This window comes from Balaenoptera physalus (genome assembly GCF_965194825.1).
Source record: "Balaenoptera physalus genome assembly, chromosome: 10".
NCBI classification, from domain to species: Eukaryota; Metazoa; Chordata; class Mammalia; order Artiodactyla; family Balaenopteridae; genus Balaenoptera; species Balaenoptera physalus.
The window spans coordinates 89,592,044-89,617,191 of NC_138889.1; the positions used below are offsets into that span (position 1 = coordinate 89,592,044).

A 25,148-nucleotide genomic window follows, 5' to 3' on the forward strand; every position below is an offset into this window, starting at 1 on the left:
GGAGGCGGGGCTAGAAGAGCTTGAGTCCAAGGCTCAGAGGGGCGGCTGGCGTCCAGGGGGCGTGTCCAACAGGATGGGAGGCGGGGCCTGAGAGGGCCTTGATGACTGGGCGATCAGGCTGTGCAGAGGGCAGCCCGGGAGAAGGCCGGGAAGATGGCGGCTTCCTGGAGGCTACGCTGTGATCCGCGGCTGCTGCGTTGCCTCCTGGGCTTCTCCCGAAGCCCAGGACTGGTTAAGGGGGCTGCTGGGCGCTCTGTCGGCCGTGGAGCTAGTTGGAGATGGTTTCACAGCACGAAGTGGCTGCGGGGTGAGTGGTAGGGGCTCGCTCAGCTTCTGTGTATCGGAGCAATGGGCCTGGGGCTGGAGCTTTTTGATTGAAGGCCTGCATCTGGGTGTGAGTTGCCAGGGGCTCACTGTTCCCTTGGCTTTTTCTCGGGGAGGAGTCTGCTGACTTGGCCTACTGCATGCCGCAAAGGGCTTTTGGGGAAACTAGGAGAACTTGATTCCGTCCCTGGCCGCCTGGTTGATATGGCTTCTCCGTGACCTTGCCTTGGAATTTGGGTTGTGAGGCATCTCTCAGGCCTCTTCCCAGTGACATTTCATGTTTCTTTTAGAGTTGTTAGGTTGACCAAGTTTGTTGAGATTCAAACGTCACCGTTAGCCGTTTTTATTCATTCTCCTGACCCGTCTCTATTGGGAGATCTTCGAGGCCACTTGGGTTGCTCCACGCGACGACTATGGTAAAGGACCCAATTTGTAAATGTCCAGCCATTAGACATAGGTCGGGAAGAATGTTTAACCAAAACATGAGCCTGAAGGAGTGAAAATTTAGGAGGGGAATCTTACCAAGAAGGTGTCAACTTAAAGACATACAACATAAGAGTTGTGAGTTTAAGTTTTATTCAGCGGCTTACTGACGATTATAGCCCAGGAGACAGCCACTCAGCTCCGAGGAACTGCTCTGCAGAGGTAGGGGGGAAGCCAGATTGTATATGAATTTTTTTGTCTAGGAAATACACACAGTCAAGCATATATCTTGGTAAAAGATTACTGCTAATTACAAAGAACAGATATCTCATGTTAATGGCTTTAGTATATTTCTACAAATAGGAAGATGTAAGAATCCAGGGTCATTGAAATTCTTCCTGAGATATGCTTCGAACTATCTAAGGGCCTGTTTATACAAAGCAGAGTGCTTCATCCTGAATTCCTCTCAGGTCGCACTGTGGCTGGGCAACTTCAGTGGGTTATGACTTAACCCTTGTAGAACTGGATAGTCATTGAAATTCTTCTTTGTTCACAAAATTTATTATAGAAAGTTGTCATTAAAGAGTGGTATTGACACAATTAACATAATTCTTCCAGTGTTTAATACTATGTAATATAGTGTGCCCGGCATTATTTTTCTTCACGTGGGTGGCGGGCAGGTACTGAGTGTATTATTACCTGCGCATCATTCAGTCACTCCACAGGATGAATTGTAATATAAAAAATTAGGTGCAGTAGGCATTGCCTACATATTCTGAGCTACTTGAGGCTCAGAAAAAAATATTACACGAAGTTAATGGTAAGATGAGTGCACTGAGATTTTAAGATCCAGTGATGAGACTTTTTTTTTTTTTTTAAGAAGTGAGATATTCTGGTAATATCTACATTGTGAAATGGTATTTCAGCAACAGTCATGATATTATTTTAAATAAGATACTAAAATTGCAGACTGTGTATAAAAGATGGTAAGACCATTTAAGAGTTAAAGTTTATGTCACTGACTTCTCTGTAAGTTTCTAAGATGATATACTCTTAAATACACTTTATTGTCTTTAGCATCATTTGCCTTTATGAAAAAATGTGTAAATCCCCAAACTATTATGCATGTGTTCATTCTTTTGCTACACTCTTGAGTGGTGATTTCTTTTTGCCCTTGTTCCAAGATTTCAGAATAAACTGGGATTCATGTAGAATTTAAATTTTATAGTTTAATACCAAGAAGACCGATATTGCAAGCTGAAACCTCTTCTGAAGTGTTTGGTTTATTTCACCCAGAGGAAATAGTTCTGCAGCCATTCTGACATACCTTACAATTCCAGCAGGCTCTTTATAAATGTATCATTCAGTAGTAAGTGTATGAAGGAATCAACAGATTCTGTAAACAAAATGGAGTGTATGGTGACTCTTTTTAGTTTTTGTACTTGGTAAGCAGTACATTTACTATAGCTGGTGATCTACTGGATACTTTTCTTCAATCAAGGTCTTTCTTGTGTTAATGAAACATTTCTAGGGAAGAATTAAGGTTGGTAAATTTAAATACAGGAGAGTTTATTTGGGAAACTACTAGCACTGATTTTTAGAGAGGCATAAACCTATTTGAAAACTGTTAAAAGCTATACCACTTCTTCAGAAAAATGCATACATGCAAAATTTTGTATGTGATTCCAGGGAATTTGTAGATCTCCCTGTAATTTATCTATAAATGCCACGTAGTCTCCAGGCTATTACCATGAACATTTTGGTCATTTCCTACAGAAAAGAATTGTGCTACTTTGCAAGGGTATTTGCCATGTCAGAGCAAGAAAGGTGCGTTTTAATATAGGGGTTCGAACTATAAACAAATGACTCTTGGATACATTTACACAAGTGACTACAACAGAGGCAGTAATTTGGAAATTTTGATTCAGATCTGGGTTTGGGTTAAGTTTGTGCATTTAGGCTCATCCGATCATTCACCTTTACCTAAACATCTGTACTTCTCTTTCCTTTCTTTGCTCATATTGTTCCTTCAAATGGAGTGACCTTCCTTGTGGTTTGAAATTTTTCTTGTTACTTCAGTGCCACCCTCTTAAATCTTTACAGGCTCCTGGCAGGGAATTGATGACACTATAAAAATGGGTAATTTGAGGAGAGTTTTATAAGTGACTACTTTTGTGATTTTAGGGTATAGAGATGGTGCTGTACTAATGGGCTGTTTTGAGTAAGGTGCTGTGACCACCTCTTGGCTTGAAGAGGCATGGGAAGGGAGCACTTCCTGGAACTGGGAAGGAGGGAGCCTATAAAGGACCTCTGATGGAGCTGTGCCCTTCAGTTAAAGGATCCAGCCAGGCCAGGCAACCCTACAAGGAGGGGGCTGGGAAAAAAAATATCCTGACCTCACTCTCCTCTCTCCTTTCAGTCTCCTGCTTATTCTGCCTATTGGCGGAACCCAACTGGAGGCCAAAGCAAGGAGGCCTGTTGATGTAGCCCATATAGTAGTAAGGGGGAGGGTTGATGAGTAGATCTGGAAGGGCAGATGGGAGATACCTCCCAAACCCACCTGACTCACCCATCAGTCATTACACTTTATATTGATACCTCAGCTTTAGCACTGATGCGATCAAGTACTGACTTGTGTGTATATGTATGGTAGGTCTCATGCTAAGAGAGGGGAAGAGAGCAAGTGTAGTTTCTACACTTGGAAGAATCAAATGTAGTTTCTTTGGATTGTTTCCCTAGGCCAGTGCTTTGCACAAGAGTAAGCATAGGCTCTTTATAACTGACCTGATTTTTAATGGGATTTTTCTGTCTACATTTGAATAGCTGAATAGGAATCAAGTCTGTGTAGGCTTTTGGGGCACTTTTTATAGAAAGAAAAATGTTCTTTTTGGAACTATGGCATCTAATTTGGATTTTTGAGTTTTTTTACTTGTACTCCTAACTCGAGTCATCCTTGACTCCTGATTTTCATATGCCACATCCAAACTATCAGAAATTCTTGTTGCCTCTACCTTTTAAATGTAATCTGACCACTCCTCACCACTTCTGCTACCAACTAGACTGGTCCAAGCTACCACCACCTCTAATCTAGATTATTGCAGAAGTGTCCCAATAGATGTCTCTACCGCCACCCTTGGCCCAGTACAGGCCATTCTCCATGCAGCTTTCAGAGTGTTGCTTTTAAATTATAAATCAGATCATGTTACTCCTCTGCTGAAAACCCTCCAAGAGCGTCTCATTAAACTCAGAATGAAATCTGAAGTCCTTAACTGTGGTTTACAAAGCACAGTATGATATGAATCCTCCACCTCTCTGAGTTCAGCTCTGACCATGCCTCTCCTCACACTCACTCCACTCCAGCACGCAGGCTCCCTTGGTGAGTTCTGAACATGCCAAGCATGCTCTCTGCTCATTCTTTTTTTTTTTTTAAACTTTAAAAAAAAATTATTTATTTTTAATTTATTTTTTCTATGTTCTTATTTTTTAATATTTTTAATTTATTTATTTTTGGCTGCATGGGGTCTTTGTTGCTGCGCGTGGGCTTTCTCTAGTTGCGGCAAACGGGCTACTCTTCGTTGCGGTGTGCGGGCTTCTCATTGCGGTGGCTTCTCTTGTTGTGGAGCACGGGCTCTAGGTGCGTGGGCTTCAGTAGTTGTAGCACGTGGGCTCAGTAGTTGTGGCTCGTGGGCTCTAGAGCACGGGCTCAGTAGTTGTGGCGCACGGGCTTAGCTGCTCTGCGGCATGTGGCATCTTCCCGGACCAGGGCTCAAACCCGTGTCCCCTGCACTGGCAGGCGGATTCTCAACCACTGCGCCACCAGGGAAGCCCTCTGCTCATTCTTGTGCTTGCTGTTTCCTCCGTTTTGAAGGCTCGTCCATCAGAGATTTGCATGGCTTCCTCCATTCAGCTCTACTCACTTTGTCAGAGGACGCCTTCTCTGATCAACCAATAAAATAGTTCCTCTCCTGCAACTGGGTCCCCTTACTTTCCTTTCTTTTCTTAGAAGAATCTGGTCCTTACATGCCTTTTCAGTCTCTCAGGACAAGTGTTCTAAGTCAGTAAAGGAGAACAGGTAACACGTTCATGGGTATCGTCACTTTGTATTTAAAATCCCATTATTTTAGCTTTTCTGCAGGGTTTATAGTTGTGACCGTCTCAAAGCATGTGCAGTTTTTCTTCTTTTCTTTTTTGTAAATTATAGCCTTGTGAACATAGCCATGTCTGTGGAACTGCAAGCAAGTTCAATTTTTTTATTGTGGTTATTTCTTTTACTTGCTCGAAATTTTTTTCATGTCTTTCCATTGCTATTTAAATAATGTCAAACCCATTAACTAGGTATTAGAGTGTACTAGAAGGTACTATGGCTACCTACTATAAGGCAGTAGTCCCAACATACTTTTTTTAACTTACATGGCCTGCTTTTCATTTTCATTATTTTCTACTCTTTAGCCAAACTAAGCTGTAATTCCCACCTCTTTATGAGCATGTGATGTTTCCCTCACCTGGAATATCTCTGCTGGTCCCTCACCTTGTTTTATTTGCTCAGCAGATGTTTTAAATAAAAAGTTATTTTTTATTGTAAAATATATATAAAATTTACCATTTTAACTATTTTTAAGTGTTTAGTTCCAGGGCATTAAGAGTGCTCACATTGTGTGCAGCTATTACCACTGTCTCCAGAACTTTTTCATAATCCCAAACTGAAACTCTGTACCCGTTAAACAACAACTCCCCATTCTCCCCACTCCCTAGCCCCTGGTAACCACTGTTCTACTTTCTCTGTGAATTTGCCTCTTCTAGGTACCTCATAAAAGCAGAATCATAAAATATTTGTCTTTTTGTGTCTGGCTTATTTCACTTAGCATAATGTCTTCAAGTTTCATCCATGTTGTTGCAGGTATCTGAATCTCATCCCTTTTTAAGGCCAAATCACATTTTATTGGATGTATATACCACAATATTTTGTCTATGCATTCATCTATCCATGGACACTTGGGTTGTTTTCACCTTTTGGCCATTGTGAATAATGCTGCTGTGAATATGGTTGTGCAAACACCTGTTCGAGTTCCCGCTTTCAGTTATTTTGGGTGTATATCCAGAGGTGAGATTGCCTGATCAAATAAATGGTCATTCAATGTTTAATTTTTTGAGGAACCATTGGGTTGTTTTTCCACAGAAGCTGCATTGTTTTACTTTTCCACCAACAGTGCACAAGGGCTCTAATTTCTCCACGTCTTGCCAACACCTTGTTTTCTGTTGTTTTTTTTTTGATAATAGCCATTCTAATGAGTATAAAGTGGTACTAGCACACAAATCAAGATTTCCTTTCTTGAACAGCTAGAATCTCAACTTTCAGCTCTTTGGCATTCTCATGGCATGTTTATATGCTACCCTCTAGTACTTGTGTATTTGTCTTGACTTCCCATTTAAACTATATTCCTTTGAGGTCAAGATTCTGGTCTTATGTGGGTCTAAGGCTAGGATAGCAGGAGCTCAGTAAGCATTTGTTGAATGCCTAAATTTACCCTTTAGCTTTGGTAGTCAATATGACAGTACCACAGAAAGTAAAACATTTGCCAGTGACATTAATGAGAGTTTGGTTTTCAAATGTGCAATACAGCTAAAAGAGAGTTCAAGAGTTAGTGTACTTTAGCAATGAGGACAAGGCTGGAAAAGGTAAAGAGTAGAAAGGAAACCTTCATGTTTAGATTGGGAAGGTGAAAGGAACCTGTGAATCCATCGCTCATTACCTGAGGAAGGAATTGTAAAGTAGGGTATTGTGATACATCTAGCCAACTGTCTGGCTGCCTTCAGAGTCTACTCTTAACCTTTTCTGTGCTGCCTATTAATAATAAACAGCTAACATTTTTGAGACTTACTTTTTGCCAGGCCCCATTGTAATGACTTGGCATGTGTAACCTTATTTAGACCTTACCAAACTCTTTATTTTACAGAAGAGGCAATCAGAGCACAGAATGACTAGGTAACTTGTAGGTGCTGGATTGATAATTTGAACCTAGGCAGTTTGGCTCCAGTGCCTGTTCTTTCTCTAAATCACAGTGGTGTGCTGCTGCTTAAGTTAAAAAAAAAAAAAATTAGTCATTTTATTAAATAATAAAATATTTTAACACAGTCGTGCATGCATATAGTTTAAATAGTCAAATGGTACTAAAAGGCTTATAACAATACGGTGGGTCTCTGACCCGTCTCCCCTGCTCCCGCAGTCATCTTCCTCCTTAGAAGCAACAGTTTTGTCTCTTGTTGCTTCTAACTGTCCTCTGGCGTTTGCTCATCTCTCTGTTTTATGTTATATATTATCTGTGTATGACTTCTGATCAGTCATCCCCCTGTTTTCCTTCCACCATTCTCCCAATGTAGTTATTTTGCAATTCTTAATTAAATCTATATTCAGTGTTTACACCAGACAAATATGCTTAACTGAGAATTGTCCTATATCGTCCCATATTATGATTGTTACCTTTCTTCCTTTTTGCTTTTTTTCAAGTCGTTGCCTTTAAAATTTTTTCTTCAGTTTTCTCTGTAACTATTACTAATTCATCCCACACCATCTAATAGCTTTTTAGCACAATTTCTGGTATTGTCAGTCACTTCAGCTGATCTCTCAGTTAACTTACTTTTGCAGTTTCTGTATACAGTATCTCCAGGTGTGTAGGTTCAACCTCTGTTCCAAAGGTCTTCTCTTTTACCTCTGCAGAGGAAACAACCTCCAGTCTTCGGTTGAATGAGGGTGGTGTTACACAGCACTTAAATGGCGTTCACCCAAACCTCCCACCCCACCGCCCCCAGTATTTCCAAAGGTCCTCAGTACTGCCAGTTCTTGGGCCTTTGGGAAATTCTTGTATAAACCAGGTTGATTATCTCAGCTTTCTCCACTTCTAGTTTAGCATTCAGCTTTCCAGACTCTCTTTAGTCAATTATTACTATCTACGTTATTTACTTTTCTGCTTCCAAAATTGTGTTCTATTGTTCCTTCTTTTCTCCCTGTTCTTGTGGGTTTTTGTTTAAAAGTAACAAAAAACAAAGAAATAAAAAGCAGGTATAATAAAACCATCAACTAGAGATAGGTACTATTGTCATTTTGGAGTATATCCTTTCAGTCTTTGTGTACATACAAGCTAAGTAGGTAGGAATTGGATTATGCCATATGTACTGTTTGTGGGCCTCTTTCATTACATTTATTACTCTAAATGCTATTTTCTCACAAACTATTATGCATACATTTTTATTGTTGTTCATTGACATTTTCAATCTATTCTTATACCAAAGTAAGTATTTGTGACATTTTCTGTCTATTCTTATGCCAAAATAAGTATTGGAACAAAGAAGACCCATATGACAAGCACTTATCTTTTAAAAAATTGCTTTACCTTTATTCAGAACTGCAGTATTAATATTATTCTGTGCCCTGGTATTGATTTTGAAATTACCTTTACGTCTTATGGCTTTATTTCATCCAGCCTGCAGATGGCAGAATTGTTTTATTTAAGCAGAAATTTTAAAGGTCAATTTTATTTAATGAGTTCTTGCATTGGAAAGAGAGGTGATTAAATGAGCAGCATCTCTTCCTATTAAAAAAGAAGCAAATTAATGTAAGGAACAGAGAGCTGCACTAAAAAAGTACTGGGTAATTTATTTCTTCAATTTGTCTGTCTTCATTTCATGATTTTTGTGTTTGGATTATAGTCGTATAAATGGACTGGAGCATGATGTCCAAGCAGTACCATAAGTAAATTGTGGAATTTCCTTAATTACTTCAGTCAGAGTAATGGAGCTTAGATCTGCTTCATTATTAGCCACAAAGCTATTTGTTCTGCATTTGTATTTTAAGAGTTTGCTTATATTAACCTTTTTTTTTTTAAATCTGGAAACCTTTTAGAATTGATGTACAGATCATCAATTTAAAGCTTTTATAGGTTTTGCTGAGTGTTTTGAGATAAAAGAAATACTCTAGAGAACAAGAAATTAGATTACTGTGGATTGCTGTAAGATTCAGTGATTGATCAATTGCTCATGTGCCTGATAAGGAAGGTAAAGCAGCAATATACTGAGTGAAAAATTTCAACTTATTGTGTCATTATATTGAGGCAAAAAAAAAAAAGAGATTAAGACAGTTGTGATGGATTTGTGAGACTCTGCTGTTAAAATCAGTATATTTAAATATAAACTGGAACAATGTACATTACGGTAGTTACCTTAAAAGTTTTTAAATATGTTTTTTAACTGCTATAGAAGGGCAGACTTTATAAGCCATTAGGTATACTTTGTTAGCTTGATGAAAAGAAATAGAACACTAAAATGACTACAAAAGGGTTAAAGTCTAACAAAATTTGGGGTAGTTTTTGGGTACTAATTGAAATAACCTGTATGACCAGTGGAGTAAAAAACTGCATTTCCTTCATTCTTACTATAGTTGTGCCCAGTTATGAGTAGGCACTGTAATTGGTGCCCATTTCAAGGCCTCCTCAGTTTGACAGGAAAAAGGTAGAATGTACTTCTTATTGGAATCAGAAGGGAAGCTACATATAATTCCTAATGAAATTAAACAACATTATGTGTAGGTTAAAATTCCAAGGAGTCTAGAAAAGCCCACACTATCTTCAGTAGAATTGACGGCAGCCATTAAGGCCAGATATTAGTTATATATAGCCCTGTCATTCAAAACTGATATTATGATTATATAATTACTTTCCCACTGGAAAAAATATATTTGGAAAAGATGTGTATAATGTTCAGGTTGAAAGAGGATATACTAGAATGAAATATGCATTATTATTAATAAATTAATGCTTCCTTTTAAAAATCATTTTCTAGCATGAGCGTCTGAGGATAGATTAGTTAGATTAATCAGAAAATACATTGCACATTGTACTCTGCATATAAGTCAGTATAAGCAATCAAGAGATAGTACCGAATAATGGAGATGTCCAAAATGTCTTTCTTTGGTTTTTGTCACCTTCATTTCGGAGTAAGGATAGTGATCTATTACAGAATTTTTATATTTTATTGTTATTATTCAGAGAAGCAATTTAAATTCATCTATGAAGCGTTGCTGTATGAGGAATGATTATGTTCTTTTTATTTTTAAAATATGAAAATTTTTAAGGTTCTTGATGTGGTAATTCATAAAACGCAAAAAGTTTCATAATGAAGTACTTAATGTCAGGAAAAATGTGAAGATCTCGTAGGTGAGAGATTATAATAGGAGAGAGAATCACAAAGTGAATATTAATTGTATCATGGCAACTAGAACCAAGGTATAAAAATATTGAAGAGAGACTTTGTTTTGAGAGAACTGAGTTGATATTTGTCATAAATTGGAATCTGGACATAGAATCATAGAAGTTCATTTATTTTGCTTCTTTGTAGTGGAACTCTATTTGATGTATAAATTTACTGTGTATATGATTTTGAAATATTGCATCTCGTAATGCCAGGCTTGAACTTTTTGATAGAGAGGGATTGTTAGGCTGCTTGATTGGACACGTGAAGAATGCTCACATGGATTTGATATGTCTGGTTTGTTGTGTTTGAATTTCTGGATGAATAGGCTATAAATAACCAATGATTAATTAGTTGATAATCCATATTGGTAAGGATTATCAATTAACGGTGAGCAGTAGTACAGTGTAGGAGAGGACAGCCTTGAGAGTTAGGCAGAATTCAAATCCCTTAATCAGTGGATTGTAGTTTTCTCCTTGATGAAATGGGCGTGTTGACTTAGAATTTGGTTCGGGCTCTGTCATTGTTGGGGTGTTGAGAGTGATGATTCTACATCTCTATCCCTGTAGATTGGTACCAATTGAGAAGGCAAAAACCAGACAGGTGGAGATCAAAGTAACAGTTTTAATGTTGATGGTTTTGTTGTATTGGAAAATGTGACTTAAATCTGTGGCCTTCTCCAGTTGGACTCCTCAGTACAACCCCTGTTTAGACTTTGGGCTTTTGTTTGAGAGAGACAGTTTGTGTACACAAAGCAAACACACATCCTGAATTGCTTCCCAGCACCCACTGGGCCCTGATGGCAGGAATATAGAGAGCTGGGCTTACTATCTGCCTTTGAAAGGCAGGTAGGTCCATTTATGCCTAGTGCATAGAAGAACTGAAAGGAAAATACAGGTTCCCTGTAGGCAGGCAGGTCTTAAAATGAGGAAAAGCCTGAGGCAGATGTATTTGCCTGGATCCTTTTCCCAGTCCTTTAGAGGGGAGTGAATGAACAGTGGCGGGAGGATAGAAGCTTCCTTCCAAATGCTTCCGAAATGGCACTCCTTTACCATGAAGCCATAGGAACTCTCCATTTGAAATTACAATAACATTAGTTCAGTTTCCCAAAGGAAATATTTAACTACATTTAACATTAGTATTCAATTCCCTTATTTATTTTTTTAACACATCTTTATTGGAGTATAATTGCTTTACAATGGTGTGTTAGTTTCTGCCATATAACAAAGTGAATCAGCTATAGGTATACATATATCCCCATATCTCCTCCCTCTTGAGCCTCCCTCCCACCCTTCTTATCCCACCCCTCTAAGTGGTCACAAAGCACCGAGCTGATCTCCCTGTGTATGTGGCTGCTTCCCACAAGCTATCTGTTTTATATTTGGTAGTGTATATATGTCAGTGCTGCTGTCTCACTTCGTCCCAGCTTACCCTCCCCCCCCACCCCCATGTCCTCAAGTCCATTCTCTACGTCTGCGTCTTTATTCCTGTCCTGCCCCTAGGTTCATCAGAACCTTTTTTTTTTTTAGATTCCATATATATGTGTTAGCATACGGTTTTTGTTTTTCTCTTTCTGACTTACTTCACTCTGTATGACAGTCTCTAGGTCCATCACCTCACTACAAATAACTCAATTTCGTTTCTTTTTATGGCTGAGTAATATTCCATTGTATATATGTGCCACAACTTCTTTATCCATTCATCTGTTGATGGACACTTAGGTTGCTTCCATGTCCTGGCTATTGTAAAGAGTGCTTCAGTGAACATTGTGGTACATGTCTCTTTTTGAACTATGGTTTTCTCAAGGTATATGCGCAGTAGTGGGATTAATGGGTCATATGGTAGTTCTATTTTCAGTTTTTTAAGGAACCTCCATACTCTTCTCCATAGTGGCTGTATCAGTTTACATTTCCACCAACAGTGCAAGAGGCTTCCCTTTTCTCCATACCCTCTCCAACATTTATTGTTTGTAGAATTTTTGACGATGGCCATTCTGACCAGTGTGAGGTGATACCTTATTGGGTTTTGATTTGCATTTCTCTAATGATTAGTGATGTTGAGCATCCTTTCATGTGTTTGTTGGCAATCTGTATATCTTCTTTGGAGAAATCTCTGTTTAGGTCTTCTGCCCATTTTTGGATTGGGTTGTTTGTTTTTTTTGATATCAATTCCCTTATTTTTAACCCTAAAACATCAATGGGAGAAAAAAAAAAGCCCTATTCTACCCTTTTCCACATTTGAATTATGTCAGATGTGGTGTATTTTGCTTTTTTGGGTCAGAGAGTTGAATAATCTGAGGAGAGAATAGGTTTTGTGGAATATTTCAGGCAATGTAATTTGTTACTATGGCTACGGCTAAATAAGCACTGGAGCACTCTGTGAACTATTTTATTAGTATAAACTTTATGTAAATTGTAATCTAACAGCTGTGCGCTCTTTAAGTATGGTCCTGGACAGTGGAATTATCGGGAAGTGCATCTGGCCAAATACATAGCGTGTCTCCTTTTTTGATATCTAAGGAAAAAGTAGCTATGCTTTATTGAGAGGTCACCCTGGTTTGAGTCTATCTTTTTGGGTCCCTAGCTGAATTGTGGTATGAAACACAATCTGAGATTAATTTAACTACTTAAGTTCACTTGCCCTATCATTCTTGACAAGGCAGACCTCTGCTTTTCACACTTAGCAGCAAGAACCTTTGATTTCTGAATAGTGTAATATTAGATTAAAGTAAAAACACAACCAGTTTCTAAAGTTTAATCTTGATTATTCTGTTGTAAGTCTAATCTTAATTCTTTTGTTGTAGGTTATCAGAACTCTAGTTTTATTTCTTTTTTTTTTTTTTGTCTTTTCCTTTGGTCGTTCTACTTGTAAATATTTTTTGCAGCAACAAAAGGGGAAGGAGAAGAAGATGAAACACAAATCAGCTTTTCTTTTTTTTAATCTTGTAAGCACCTGGCTTGAAAATATGCATAGAGGGCTTGGGGAACTATGAAAAAGGAGTTGAAAATATTCCAGAAAAGATTACTGAACACTTAGTTTGACCAGTTGGGTGTCTTTCAGACTGTGGAATATTTTTTTTCTCAAATTGAATTCGATATTAATTTACTTGAACTTTTTGTTGCTGCCTCATGAGGTGCATTATTTTTTGTGTTTAATCTTTCCTTTTTTCAATTTCAGCTGATCCTATTACGATACTAATGCCATCACTGTCTCCTACAATGGAAGAAGGGAACATTGTGAAATGGCTGAAAAAGGAAGGTGAGCAATGCATTACTAATACCTGTGTTATTTGATCGTTTTGGTTTTTTCCTAATCAGCTGGTTTACACAGTACATGATATACATGAAATGATTGGTTCCTTTGCTTGTTAATGTTAATTGTTTAAATAAAAATTTCTCATGGTAATGTAGCAAAGGTTTTCTGGGTTCAGCCTGTATCTTTTCACAAGCAGAGAATGGTAAACCATTTTAGTGCTTTTTTCCAAGTTTTAGTTCTTATTCTTAGCTTTTAGTTTCAACATCATAAATTTGTCAATCCCCTGAAGTTAATTTGTGACTTTATAATAATTCTGTGTATGTGTTTCCTGTAACTAGGCAAGCTGATTATAAATTTCATTGGAAAGAATAAATAAGTAAGAATAATAAGAAAAATTCTCATTAAAGAAGAGCAGCAGAGGAGAGTTGTAGACCTACTAGATATTGAAACATGTTATTAAGCCTTTGTAATAAAAACTGTGGTATTGGTGCTTAAAAAGACAAACTAACAGAACTGAATGGAAAATGAGGAAATAGACATGAATATTTAGTGTTTAAATAATGAAGACGAGATTAGATTTAGTCTTTGTACTATCCCAATGATAAATTACAAGTGAATCAGTCACTTAATATACAAAAATGAAACCAGACAAGTACTAGGAAAAAAGCTGGTGAATTCCTCTGAACCTGGAAGTGGATAAACACCCTAACTACAACTCAAAATCCAGATGCAATAAGGGAACTATAGATAAATTTTATGGTAAAAATAATAACTTTATTATAGCTGAAAACATAATAAAGTAAAAAAGATGACAAATTGGAGAAGGGTATTTGCAGTTTTTAATCACAAAGGGTTAGTGTTTCTAAAAAATAGAGTATAAGAAAACTATCAACTCAGCAAGAAAATGGGCAAGATATAAGAACAGATGGTTTGCAGAAAAAGAACTGCAAATTGCCTCTAACATATGAAAAGCTATTTAATATTTGTATTAATAAATATGCAGATTAACACTACACTGATACATCATTTCTTACCAATCATATTGACAGAAATTGAAAAGTTTGACAAGTTATTCTGTTGATGAGACTGTGGAGGGAATGGGGGGAAGCAGGCACTCTCTAACATTGCTGTAGGAAATGCAAAATGGTATAAGCCCTAGGGGAGAGAATTTGTCAATACCTAGAAAAATTACATTTATATTTACCCTTTCGCCAGACATTTCTATTTCTAGGGATCCTATCTCAAGGCAAAAATAAGAAAAGATGCGCATATGAGGCTATTTATTGCAGCGGTGTTTGTAATAGCAAAAGTTAGAAACAATCCATCTGTTGGTCAGTACACAATTTGATGAATAACGTATACTACATCCACAACTATAGAAAGGAATGAAGAGTGTCTATACTATTGTAGAGTGACCTTCAGAGGAAAAAAGCAGGGTGGTGACTAATAGATATAGTGTGTATCATTCATTGAAGAAAGGGATGGGAATACTAATATTTGGAAATTTTTTTTAAAAAAGGATAAAACAAAAATTTAACAACAAAAAAATGGTTATTTGTAGTGTGATGGAGGAAACTGTGGTGGGTGGAGAGAGGAGCAGAAGCTAGACTTCTCTGAATACATCTTGTTTTGTCTCCTTAACTTGGAACCATATACATATTTTGCATAATTTTAACACAGAATTTAATTTTAAAAGATCCCTAAAAATGGAAACCAATTGAAACAGAAGAACCTAATTATATATTGAGTTGCTGATATAACAACCATGCAGGGAGGGGCTATTTCAAATGTCAACAAACTTGACTATCTATCGCTACTAGATTCTAATTAAAGGACAATGACATCTCTAAAAATATCTTAAATTGTTTAGAGTAATAGTATTATAGTGGTTATGTTGGTATTTTTATTCTAAGGTTTTTAAAAAATGTATTTTATGGGATAAAGCAAATGAGTGATTAAGATGGTATTATTGGGAATCCAGCCTTTGAGTGTGGTTTAAAGGAAAAACAGATGAACGATAGCTAAGGCTAAGGAAAGATCCTGTGATGGTAAATTTTCTAGCTCTTTTTCGTGGCAGGGCCTGAAAAATGACAAACCCAGTAGCAATGAGCACCCCTAACAATGAGACTGTAGTATCTAAATGCCACTTCCAGGCTTCCCTGGTGGCGCAGTGGTTGAGAATCCGCCTGCCAGTGCAGGGCACACGGGTTCGAGCCCCGGTCTGGGAAGATCCCACATGCCGCGGAGCAACTGGGCCCGTGAGCCACAGTTACTGAGCCTGCGCGTCTGGAGCCTGTGCTCCGCAACAAGAGAGGCCGCGATAGTGAGAGGCCCGCGCACCGCGATGAAGAGTGGCCCCCGCTCGCCGCAACTAGAGAAAGCCCTCGCACAGAGACGAAGACCCAACACAGCCCAATAAATAAATAAATTAATTAATTAATTAATTTAAAAAAATAAATAAATAAATGCCATTTCCTACTAAAGTAAACCAAAGCTCCTTGGAAAATAGCTACTTCCAGGTCTGGGGCAGGAAATGTACAAGATGAGCTTGGAACATCTTGTCAATTTAGAAAGGAAAGCAGTTATCAAAAACTCCTGAGGGCGTCTTAAAGGACTCAGGAGCCAAAAATGGGACAATTTGAGGATCAGTAAGAATAATATCTACAGTGTATTGAAACACATTAAATATATTTAAATTTGAAGCTCACAATAATACTAAAGAAAAATACTAATAGTTGGTCTGCTTTGGGGGATGCTAGTAAATTTACTCATTTTGAAAACTGGTAATAGGTGGAAAGACTCAAGTATTTTTCCCTGCCTTTCCTATATGAACTGTAGCTTAGAGTAACCAAGTAGTTGGTGATGATAAGTTTCTAATTATTGGCATATCCCAGCTCTTAAAAGATGGAGGAATGATAGAATGTCACTGTATCACAATTTTGCAATCTCTAATGAATTAAGGGATATAGCCAGTGACCATCAATGGTTGCTAATATCACAAAAAGAGAGAAAACCAGATAGTACCACCAGCTATAAGGTTGTCTTGCCAGAAAATTGAGCTGAATTGATCAAGCCTGTAGTTCTTGGTACCAATTTCCAGGAAATATAGGGGAAAGAGGCATGTATCCAGTGACACCAAGAGGAGTATATCAGCATAACCCAGACTGTGGGGATTTCTACAGGCCAGTTTTGTCAACAAATTCATGTCAAGGGATGGGAAGATGGGGAAGGGAAGGAAGTAGGGGAACCTATAGCTTCAAGGAGATTTAAGAGACCGGTTCCAATGTAGGGACCTTATTTTGTTTATGATTCAAGCGAATAAAACATTTGGGGAATTTGAAAATTATGTGTTTAATTAGATTAAGGAATTAATCATTTTAGAGGTTTAATGATACTGTGCTAATAATTTTTAAAATCTTATCTATAAGAGATATGAGTTGAAATACTTATGTATGAAATGCTAGTACGTCTGGCCTTAACTTCACAATACCTCTGGTGGGAGGATAAGAGTATAAGTATTCATGAGTCAGTTGACAGTTGTAATAGTTATAAAAGTTGGTTCATTAACTTTCCTTATAACTTTTGTATATGTTTGAACTTTTTGTACTAATATATATTTTCTAAAGTTGTCCAATCAGTAGCCTTTGGGATATAACATGTAGTGAGAAACTACTCTTTCCTCAGTTTTTTATAAGCTCCAAGTGAGTTTGAATCTTGCTGTTACTAAGAAAATACTTGCTACAATACTACCTACAAAGCTATATTAATCTATTGTTTATAGCAACCATTTTGCCAGATTTTTTTAAATTTATTTTTTTACTGAGGTAACATTGGTTTATAACATTGTATGTTTCATGTGTACAACCTTATATTTCTACTTCTGTATATGCTACAGCATGCTCACCACCAAAAACTTAGTTTCCGTCTGTCACCATACAGTCGATCCTCTTTGCCCATTTTGTCCTCCCCTCCTTCCCCTGGCCCTTCGGCTCTGGTAACCACTACTCTGTTCTCTGTAGCTGCGTGTTTGTTTCTGTTTGGTTTGCTTTGTTCATTTCTTTTGTTTTGTTTTGTTTGTTATATTCTACATATCGTGAAATTCTACAGTATTTGTCTTTCTTTGACTTATTTCATCTAGCATAATACCCTCAAGGTCCATCAATGTTGTTGCAAATAGTGAAATTTTCATCTTTTTTATGGCTGAGTAGTATTCCATTATATATATGCATATATCTCACATCTTAATCCATTTATCCATTGATGGGCACTTAGGTTGTTTCCATACCTTGGCTATTGTAAATAATTATTTTGCCAGATTTTAATACTTAGTATGGTGCTTAAAAAATAAGACTAAGCATATGAAGGCCAAAGAGATAAGGATGCTATAGCGCTCATGGTACAGAAGGAGGACAGAGGAAAAATTACTGTGAAGGAAGCTGAAGAAGGAGACTTTTTATTTTTCTGGCAGCTGCTTTCTTTTCCTTTTTCCTTCCTCTGGTCATTGCCATATGTATCTGTAGAGTAACCAGGTACTGACTGTGGGATGGATTCTGTTAGCCACCTCCCTATGCTTTACTCATTCTGCAACATGTTAAACTTTTGGGGAGATGAATCTCCAGTCCCTTATTAGGGCTTGTTGGACAGATGCACAGAGAAATTGACCAGATGAGTTCCCCATAGCCATTATTATGCTTCAGCGTGAGAAATGGTAAACCAAGTGTTAAAAATGGAAAGAGAAAGGGAAGAGTGAGTTGAGAATGAAGGACTTGGTCTGGGAGGATTTGACTGATTCCAGAGACTAGCCCTGGCAAGGACATCTGGGGTCTCTATATGTGATTCGGTGGGCATGGGAGGTCATCCAGGCAAATGTTGGTATTGAGTGGTCCAGGCTAGCGCTTATAAAATTGTATAGATTAAAAGCTTTTGCACAGCAAAGGAAACCATAAACAAGACGAAAAGACAACCCTCAGAATGGGAGAAAATATTTGCAAATGAAGCAACTGACAAAGGATTAATCTCCAAAATACACAAGCAGCTCATGCAGCTCAATATCAAAAAAACAAAAAACCCAATCCAAAAATGGGCAGAAGACCTAAATAGACATCTCTCCAAAGAAGATACAGATTGACAACAAACACATGAAAGGATGCTCAACATCACTAATCATCAGAGAAATGCAAATCAAAACTACAATGAGGTATCACCGCACACCAGTCAGAATGGCCATCAACAAAAATTCTACAAACAATAAATGCTGGAGAGGGTGTGGAGAAAGGGGAACCCTCTTGCACTGTTGGTGGGAATGTAAATTGATACAGCCACTGTGGAGAACAGTATGGAGGTTCCTTAAAAAACTAAAAATAGAACTACCATATGACCCAGTAATCCCACTACTGGGCATATACCCTGAGAAAACCATAATTCAAAAAGAGACATTTACCACAATGTTCATTGCAGCACTATTTACAATAGCCAGGACATGGAAGCAACTTAAGTGTCCATCGACAGATGAATGGATAAAGAAGTTGTGGCACGTATATACAGTGGAATATTACTTAGCCATAAAAAGAAACAAAATTGAGTTATTTGTAGTGAGGTGGATGGACCTAGAGACTGTCATACAGAGTGAAGTGAGTCAGAAAGAGAAAAACAAATACCATATGCTAACACATATATATGGAATCTAAGGGAAAAAAAAAAGTGGTTCTGGTGAACCTAGGGGGAGGACAGGAATAAGGACGCAGACGTAGAGAATGGAACTGAGGACACGGGGAGGGAGAAGAGTAAGCTGGGACGAAGTGAGAGAGTAGCATTGACATATATACACTACCAAATGTAAAATAGATAGCTAGTGGGAAGCAGCCTCATAGCACAGGGAGATCAGCTCGGTGCTTTGTGACCACCCAGAGGGGTGGGATAGGGAGAGTGGGAGGGAGACACAAGAGGGAGGGGATATGGGGATATATGTATGCATATAGCTGATTCACTTTGTTATACAGCAGAAACTAACACAACGTTGTAAAGCAATTATACTCCAATAAAGATGTTAAAAAAAATTGTATAGAGAGAACTTAGGCAGTGGTAAGAGTTCAGAGTCTGACCTAGTTATGCTGTGATTCTAGGAAATGAGCCGTTCATGGCAGTGAGGACAAGTGTTGGGTGTCGGGAAGAAGGCTGCAAGTATTTAGTAGCTTGGGAGTTGGAGAGAAGGCCCCATTTCTTGCAGGTGGGGTGGGCAGGGCTGGGGTGCTAGGAAAGTCAGCAAGAGAAATTACAGAATGGGCCTCACAGCAGGGGTTTGGGACTGTGGATTGGGCCAATATAGAGGATAGGAGGTATGGCACAGTGAGGCTATCCAGATGACCATGACTGGTCCTTGATGTGCTATGTACCACCTCCGATTGGAAGCACATCTTAATTCTGTTCCTTAGTGGTGAACATGTCTGAGTTTTGATATGTTTCCTTTTGTGGTTATGACTAGCATAGTAATAATCAATAGAACAGACCCAGCAGCACTGTAAGTGGCTGATCAGTAAATATATTGGCAGAGGGGAGAGTAAGGCAAGAGCAGGAGATGTGACAGGCATCGAGAAGGCTTTACACATGAGGTACTACTTGAGTTGGTCCTTATGTAATACATGGGTTTTTTTAAAAACAAAGAAAGAAGGACATTATAAGTAATGTAAACAATTTGTCAAAATCTTGGAAGTGAGATGTCATGACATGTATTTTGGCAACTGTAGGTAGTTCTGGCTGCATTAAGGGCATGGAGGATGTGAGATAAGATAGGTTATAGAAAGGATCTTGAATATCAAGCTGCAGTTTATCAGTCTGTGAGTGTCCTTATCCTAAAGCCAAGAGGTAACGACACTCATGGTTATTTTGTAGGAAGTGGTCTTTACGTGCTTTCTTGAGCCCTGATAGTAGCCTTGCACTGAATGGAACAGGCCCTAGGAGTGCTCTGGTATCAAGAGCTAACTGTAGGCAATTTAAGTAGCTCCCTTTACAGACTCACATTGGAAAGGCCAGTCCTGAGGACTTCTAGTCAGTATGACCATCTAAACAGATGGGGTCAGGGTTCTGCTCACTTCTGGATAGAAAATAATAAGACAGATTTTTAAAATGTAAGTGGAGCTTAAATGCAGGAAAGAGGAATCACCAAATGTCAGCAATATCCAGAACGGTGAGCAGGAGTTGACTACATGCCCCGCTGGGCCTGAGCTGGAAGGGTGGAATAACTGAGATTGGGAAACAGGTGTGTTTTTTTGTGGGCAGGCGGGGAAATCGAGAATTAGGTTCAGGAGGAAACTTGCACAAGCCTCTTAGCCTCATCCACCAGAGGGCAGACAGCAGAAGCAAGAAGAACTCAAATTAATTCTGCAGCCTGTGGAACAAAAACCATATTCACAGAAAAATAGACAAGGTGAAAAGGCATAGGGTTATGTACCAGATGAAGGAACAAGATAAAACCCCAGAAAAACAACTAAATGAAGTGGAGATAGGCAACCTTCCAGAAAAAGAATTCAGAATAATGATAGTGAAGATGATCCAGGACCTCGGAAAAAGAATGGAGGCAAAGATCGAGAAGATGCAAGAAATGTTTAACAAAGACCTAGAAGAAATAGAGAACAAACAAACAGATGAACAATACAATAACTGAAATGAAAAATACACTAGAAGGAATCAATAGCAGAATCACTGAGGCAGAAGAATGGATAAATGACCTGGAAGACAAAATGGTGGAATTCACTGCTGCAGAACAGAATAAAGAAAAAAGAATGGAAAGAAATGAAGACAGCCTAAGAGACTTCTGGGACAACATTAAACGCAACAACGTTTGCATTATATGGGTCCCAGAAGGACAAGAGAGAGAGAGAGAGGGCCTGAGAAAATATTTGAAGAGATTATAGTCGAAAACTTCCCTAACATGGGAAAGGAAATAGCCACCCAAGTCCAGGAAGCACAGAGAGTCCCATACAGGATAAACCCAAGGAGAAACACGCCAAGGCACATAGTAATCAAATTGGCAAAAATTAAAGACAGAAAAATTATTGAAAGCAGCAAGGGAAAAACGACGAATAACATACAAGGGAACTCCCATAAGGTTAACAGCTGATTTCTCAGCAGAAGTTCTACAAACCAGAAGGGAGTGGCATGATATACTTAAAGTGATGAAAGGGAAGAACCTACAACCAAGATTACTCTACCTGGCAAGGATCTCATTCATATTCGATGGAGAAATCAAAAGCTTTACAGACAAGCAAAAGCTAAGAGAATTCAGCACCACCAAACCAGCTCTACAACAAATGCTAAAGGAACTTCTCTAAGTGCGAAACACAAGAGAAGAAAAGGACCTACAAAAACAAACCCAAAACAATTAAGAAAATGGTCATAGGAACATACATATCGATAATTACCTTAAACGTGAATGGATTAAATGCTCCAACCAAAAGATACAGGTTCGCTGGATGGATACAAAAACAAGACCCATATTTATGCTGTCTACAAGAGACCCACTTCAGACCTAGGGACACATTCAGACTGGAAGTGAGGGGATGGAAAAAGATATTCCATGCAAATGGAAATCAAAAGAAAGCTGGAGTAGCAATACTCATATCAGATAAAATAGACTTTAAAATAAAGAATGTTACAAGAGACAAGGAAGGACACTACATAATGATCAAGGGATCAATCCAAGAAGAAGATATAACAATTATAAATATATATGCACCCAACATAGGAGCACCTCAATACATATGGCAACTGCTAAGAGCTATAAAAGAGGAAATCGACAGTAACACAATAATAGTGGGGGACTTTAACACCTCACTTACACCAATGGACAGATCATCCAGACAGAATATTAGTAGGGAAACAGAAGCTTTAAATGACACAATAGACCAGATAGATTTAATTGATATTTATAGGACATTCCATCCAAAAACAGCAGATTACACTTTCTTCTCAAGTGTGCATGGAACATTCTCCAGGATAGATCACATCTTGGGTCACAAATCAAGCCTCAGTAAATTTAAGAAAATTGAAATCATATCAAGCATCTTTTCTGACCACAACGCTATGAGATTAGAAATGAATTACAGGGAAAAAAACGTAAAAAGCTCAAACACATGGAAGCTAAACAATACGTTCCTAAATAACCAAGAGATCGCTGAAGAAATCAAAGAGGAAATCAAAAAATACCTAGAGACAAATGACAATGAAAACACGATGATCCAAAACCTATGGGATGCAGCAAAAGCAGTTCTAAGAGAGAAGTTTATAGCTATACAAGTCTACCTCAAGAAACAAGAAAAATCTCAAATAAACAATCTAACCTTACACCTAAAGGAACTAGAGAAAGAAGAACAAACAAAACCCAAAGTTAGCAGAAGGAAAGAAATCATAAAGATCAGAGCAGAAATAAATGAAATAGAAACAAAGAAAACAATAGCAAAGATCAATTAAACTAAAAGCTGTTTCTTTGAGAAGATAAACAAAATGGATAAACCATTAGCCAGACTCATCAAGAAAAAGAGGGAGAGGACTCAAATCAATAAAATTAGAAATGAAAAAGGAGAAGTTACAACAGACACCGCAGAAATACAAAGCATCCTAAGAGACTACTACAAGCAACTCTATGCCAATAAAATGGACAACCTGGAAGAAATGGACAAATTCTTAGAAAGGTATAACCTTTCAAGACTGAACCAGGAAGAAATAGAAAATATGAACAGACCAATCACAAGTAATGAAATTGAAACTGACTAAAAATCTTCCAACAAACAAAAGTCCAGGACCAGATGGCTTCACAGATCAGTTCTGTCAAACATTTAGAGAAGACCTAACACCCATCCTTCTCAAACTCTTCCAAAAAATTGCAGAGGAAGGAACACTCCCAAACTCATTCTATTAGGCCACCATCACCTGATACCAAAACCAGACAAAGATACTACAAAGAAAGGAAATTACACGCCAATATCACTGATGAATGTAGATGCAAAAATCCTCAACAAAATACTAGCAAACAGAATCCAACAACACATTAAAAGGATCATACACCATGATCAAGTGGGATTTATCCCAGGGATGCAAACATTCTTCAATATATGGAAATCAGTCAATGTGATATACCATATTAACAAACAGAAGAAGAAAAACCATGTGATCATCTCAATAGATGCAGAAAAAGCTTTTGACAAAATTCAACACCCATTTATGATAGAAACTCTCTAGAAAGTGGGCATAGAGGGAACCTACCTCAACATAATAAAGGCCATATACAACAAACTCACAACAAACATCATTCTCAATGGTGAAAAACCGAAAGCAGTTCCTCTAAGATCGGGAACAAGACAAGGATGTCCACTCTCGCCACTATTATTCAACATAGTTTTGGAAGTCCTAGCCACGGCAATCAGAGAAGGAAAAGAAATAAAAGGAATACAAATTGGAAAAGAAGAAGTAAAACTGTCACTGTTTGCAGATGACATGATACTATACATAGAGAATCCTAAAGATGCCACCAGAAAACTACTAGAGTTAATCAGTGAATTTGGTAAAGTTGCAGTATACAAAATTAATGCACAGAAATCTCTTGCATTCCTATACACTAATGATGAAAAATCTGAAAGAGAAATTAAGGAAACACTCACATTTACCATTGCAACAAAAAGAATAAAATAACTAGGAATAAACCTACCTGAGGAGATAAAAGACCTGTATTCAGAAAACTATAAGACACTGATGAAAGAAATTAAAGATGATACCAACAGATGGAGAGATATACCATGTTCTTGGATTGGAAGAATCAGTATTGTGAAAATGACTATACTACCCAAAGCAATCTACAGATTCAATGCAATCCCTATCAAATTACCAATGGCATTTTTTACAGAACTAGAACAAAAAATCTTAAAATTTGTATGGAGACACAAAAGACCCCGAATAGCCAAAGCAGTCTTGAGGGAAAAAAACACAGCTGGAGGAATCAGACTCCCTGACTTCAGACTATACTACAAAGCTACAGTAATCAAGGCAATATGGTAGTGGCACAAAAACAGAAATATATATCAATGGAACAGGATAGAAAGCCCAGAGATAAACCCACGCACCTATGGTCATTTAATCTATGACAAAGGACGCAAGGATATACAATGGAGAAAAAGTCTCTTCAATAAGTGGTGCTGGGAAAACTGGACAGCTACATGTAAAAGAATGCAATTAGAACACTCCCTAACACAATACACAAAAATAAACTCAAAATGGATTAGAGACCTAAATGTAAGACTGGACACTATAAAACTCTTAGAGGAAAACATAGGAAGAACACTCTTTGACATAAATCACAGCAAGATCTTTTTTGATCCACCTTCTGGAGTAGTGGAAATAAAAACAAAAATAAACAAATGGGACCTAATGAAATTTAAAAGCTTTTGCAAAGCAAAGGAAACTACAAACAAGACGAGAAGACAGCCCTCAGAATGGGAAAAAATATTTGCAAACGAATCAGTGGACAAAGGATTAATCTCCAACATATATAAACAGCTCATGCGGCTTAATATTCAGAAAACAAACAACCCAATCAGAAAATGGGCAGAAGACCTAAATAGACATTTCTCCAAAGAGGACATACAGATGGCCAAGAAGCACATTAAATGCTGCTCAACATCACTAATTATTAGAGAAATGCAAATCAAAACTACAATGAGGTATCACCTCACACCAGTTAGAATGGGCATCATCAGAAAAATCTGCAAACAAATGCTGGAGAGGGTGTGGAGAAAAGGGAACCCGCTTGCACTGTTGGTGAGAATGTATATTCATACAGCCACTCTGGAGAACAGTATGGAGGTTCCTTAAAGAACTAAAAATAGAATTACCATATGACCCAGCAATCCCACTACTGG

At 37.9% G+C, this 25,148-nt stretch overlaps 1 protein-coding gene across 2 annotated transcripts in view; it reads left to right on the top strand.

Annotated features, from left to right (window-relative positions):
- Positions 1-110: 110 nt before the first annotated feature.
- The window catches only part of PDHX (pyruvate dehydrogenase complex component X), a 75,396-nt gene continuing 50,358 nt past the window's right edge, over positions 111-25,148 (top strand). The window contains exons 1-2 of one of the 2 annotated variants that reach the window (XM_082410538.1): positions 111-307; positions 13,165-13,245. In XM_082410538.1, coding sequence (XP_082266664.1) covers positions 154-307; positions 13,165-13,245 — 235 coding nt within the window. In that variant the 5' untranslated portion in view covers positions 111-153. The remainder of the gene's footprint in view (positions 308-13,164; positions 13,246-25,148) is intronic. The other variant, XM_082410539.1, reaches the window with a different exon arrangement.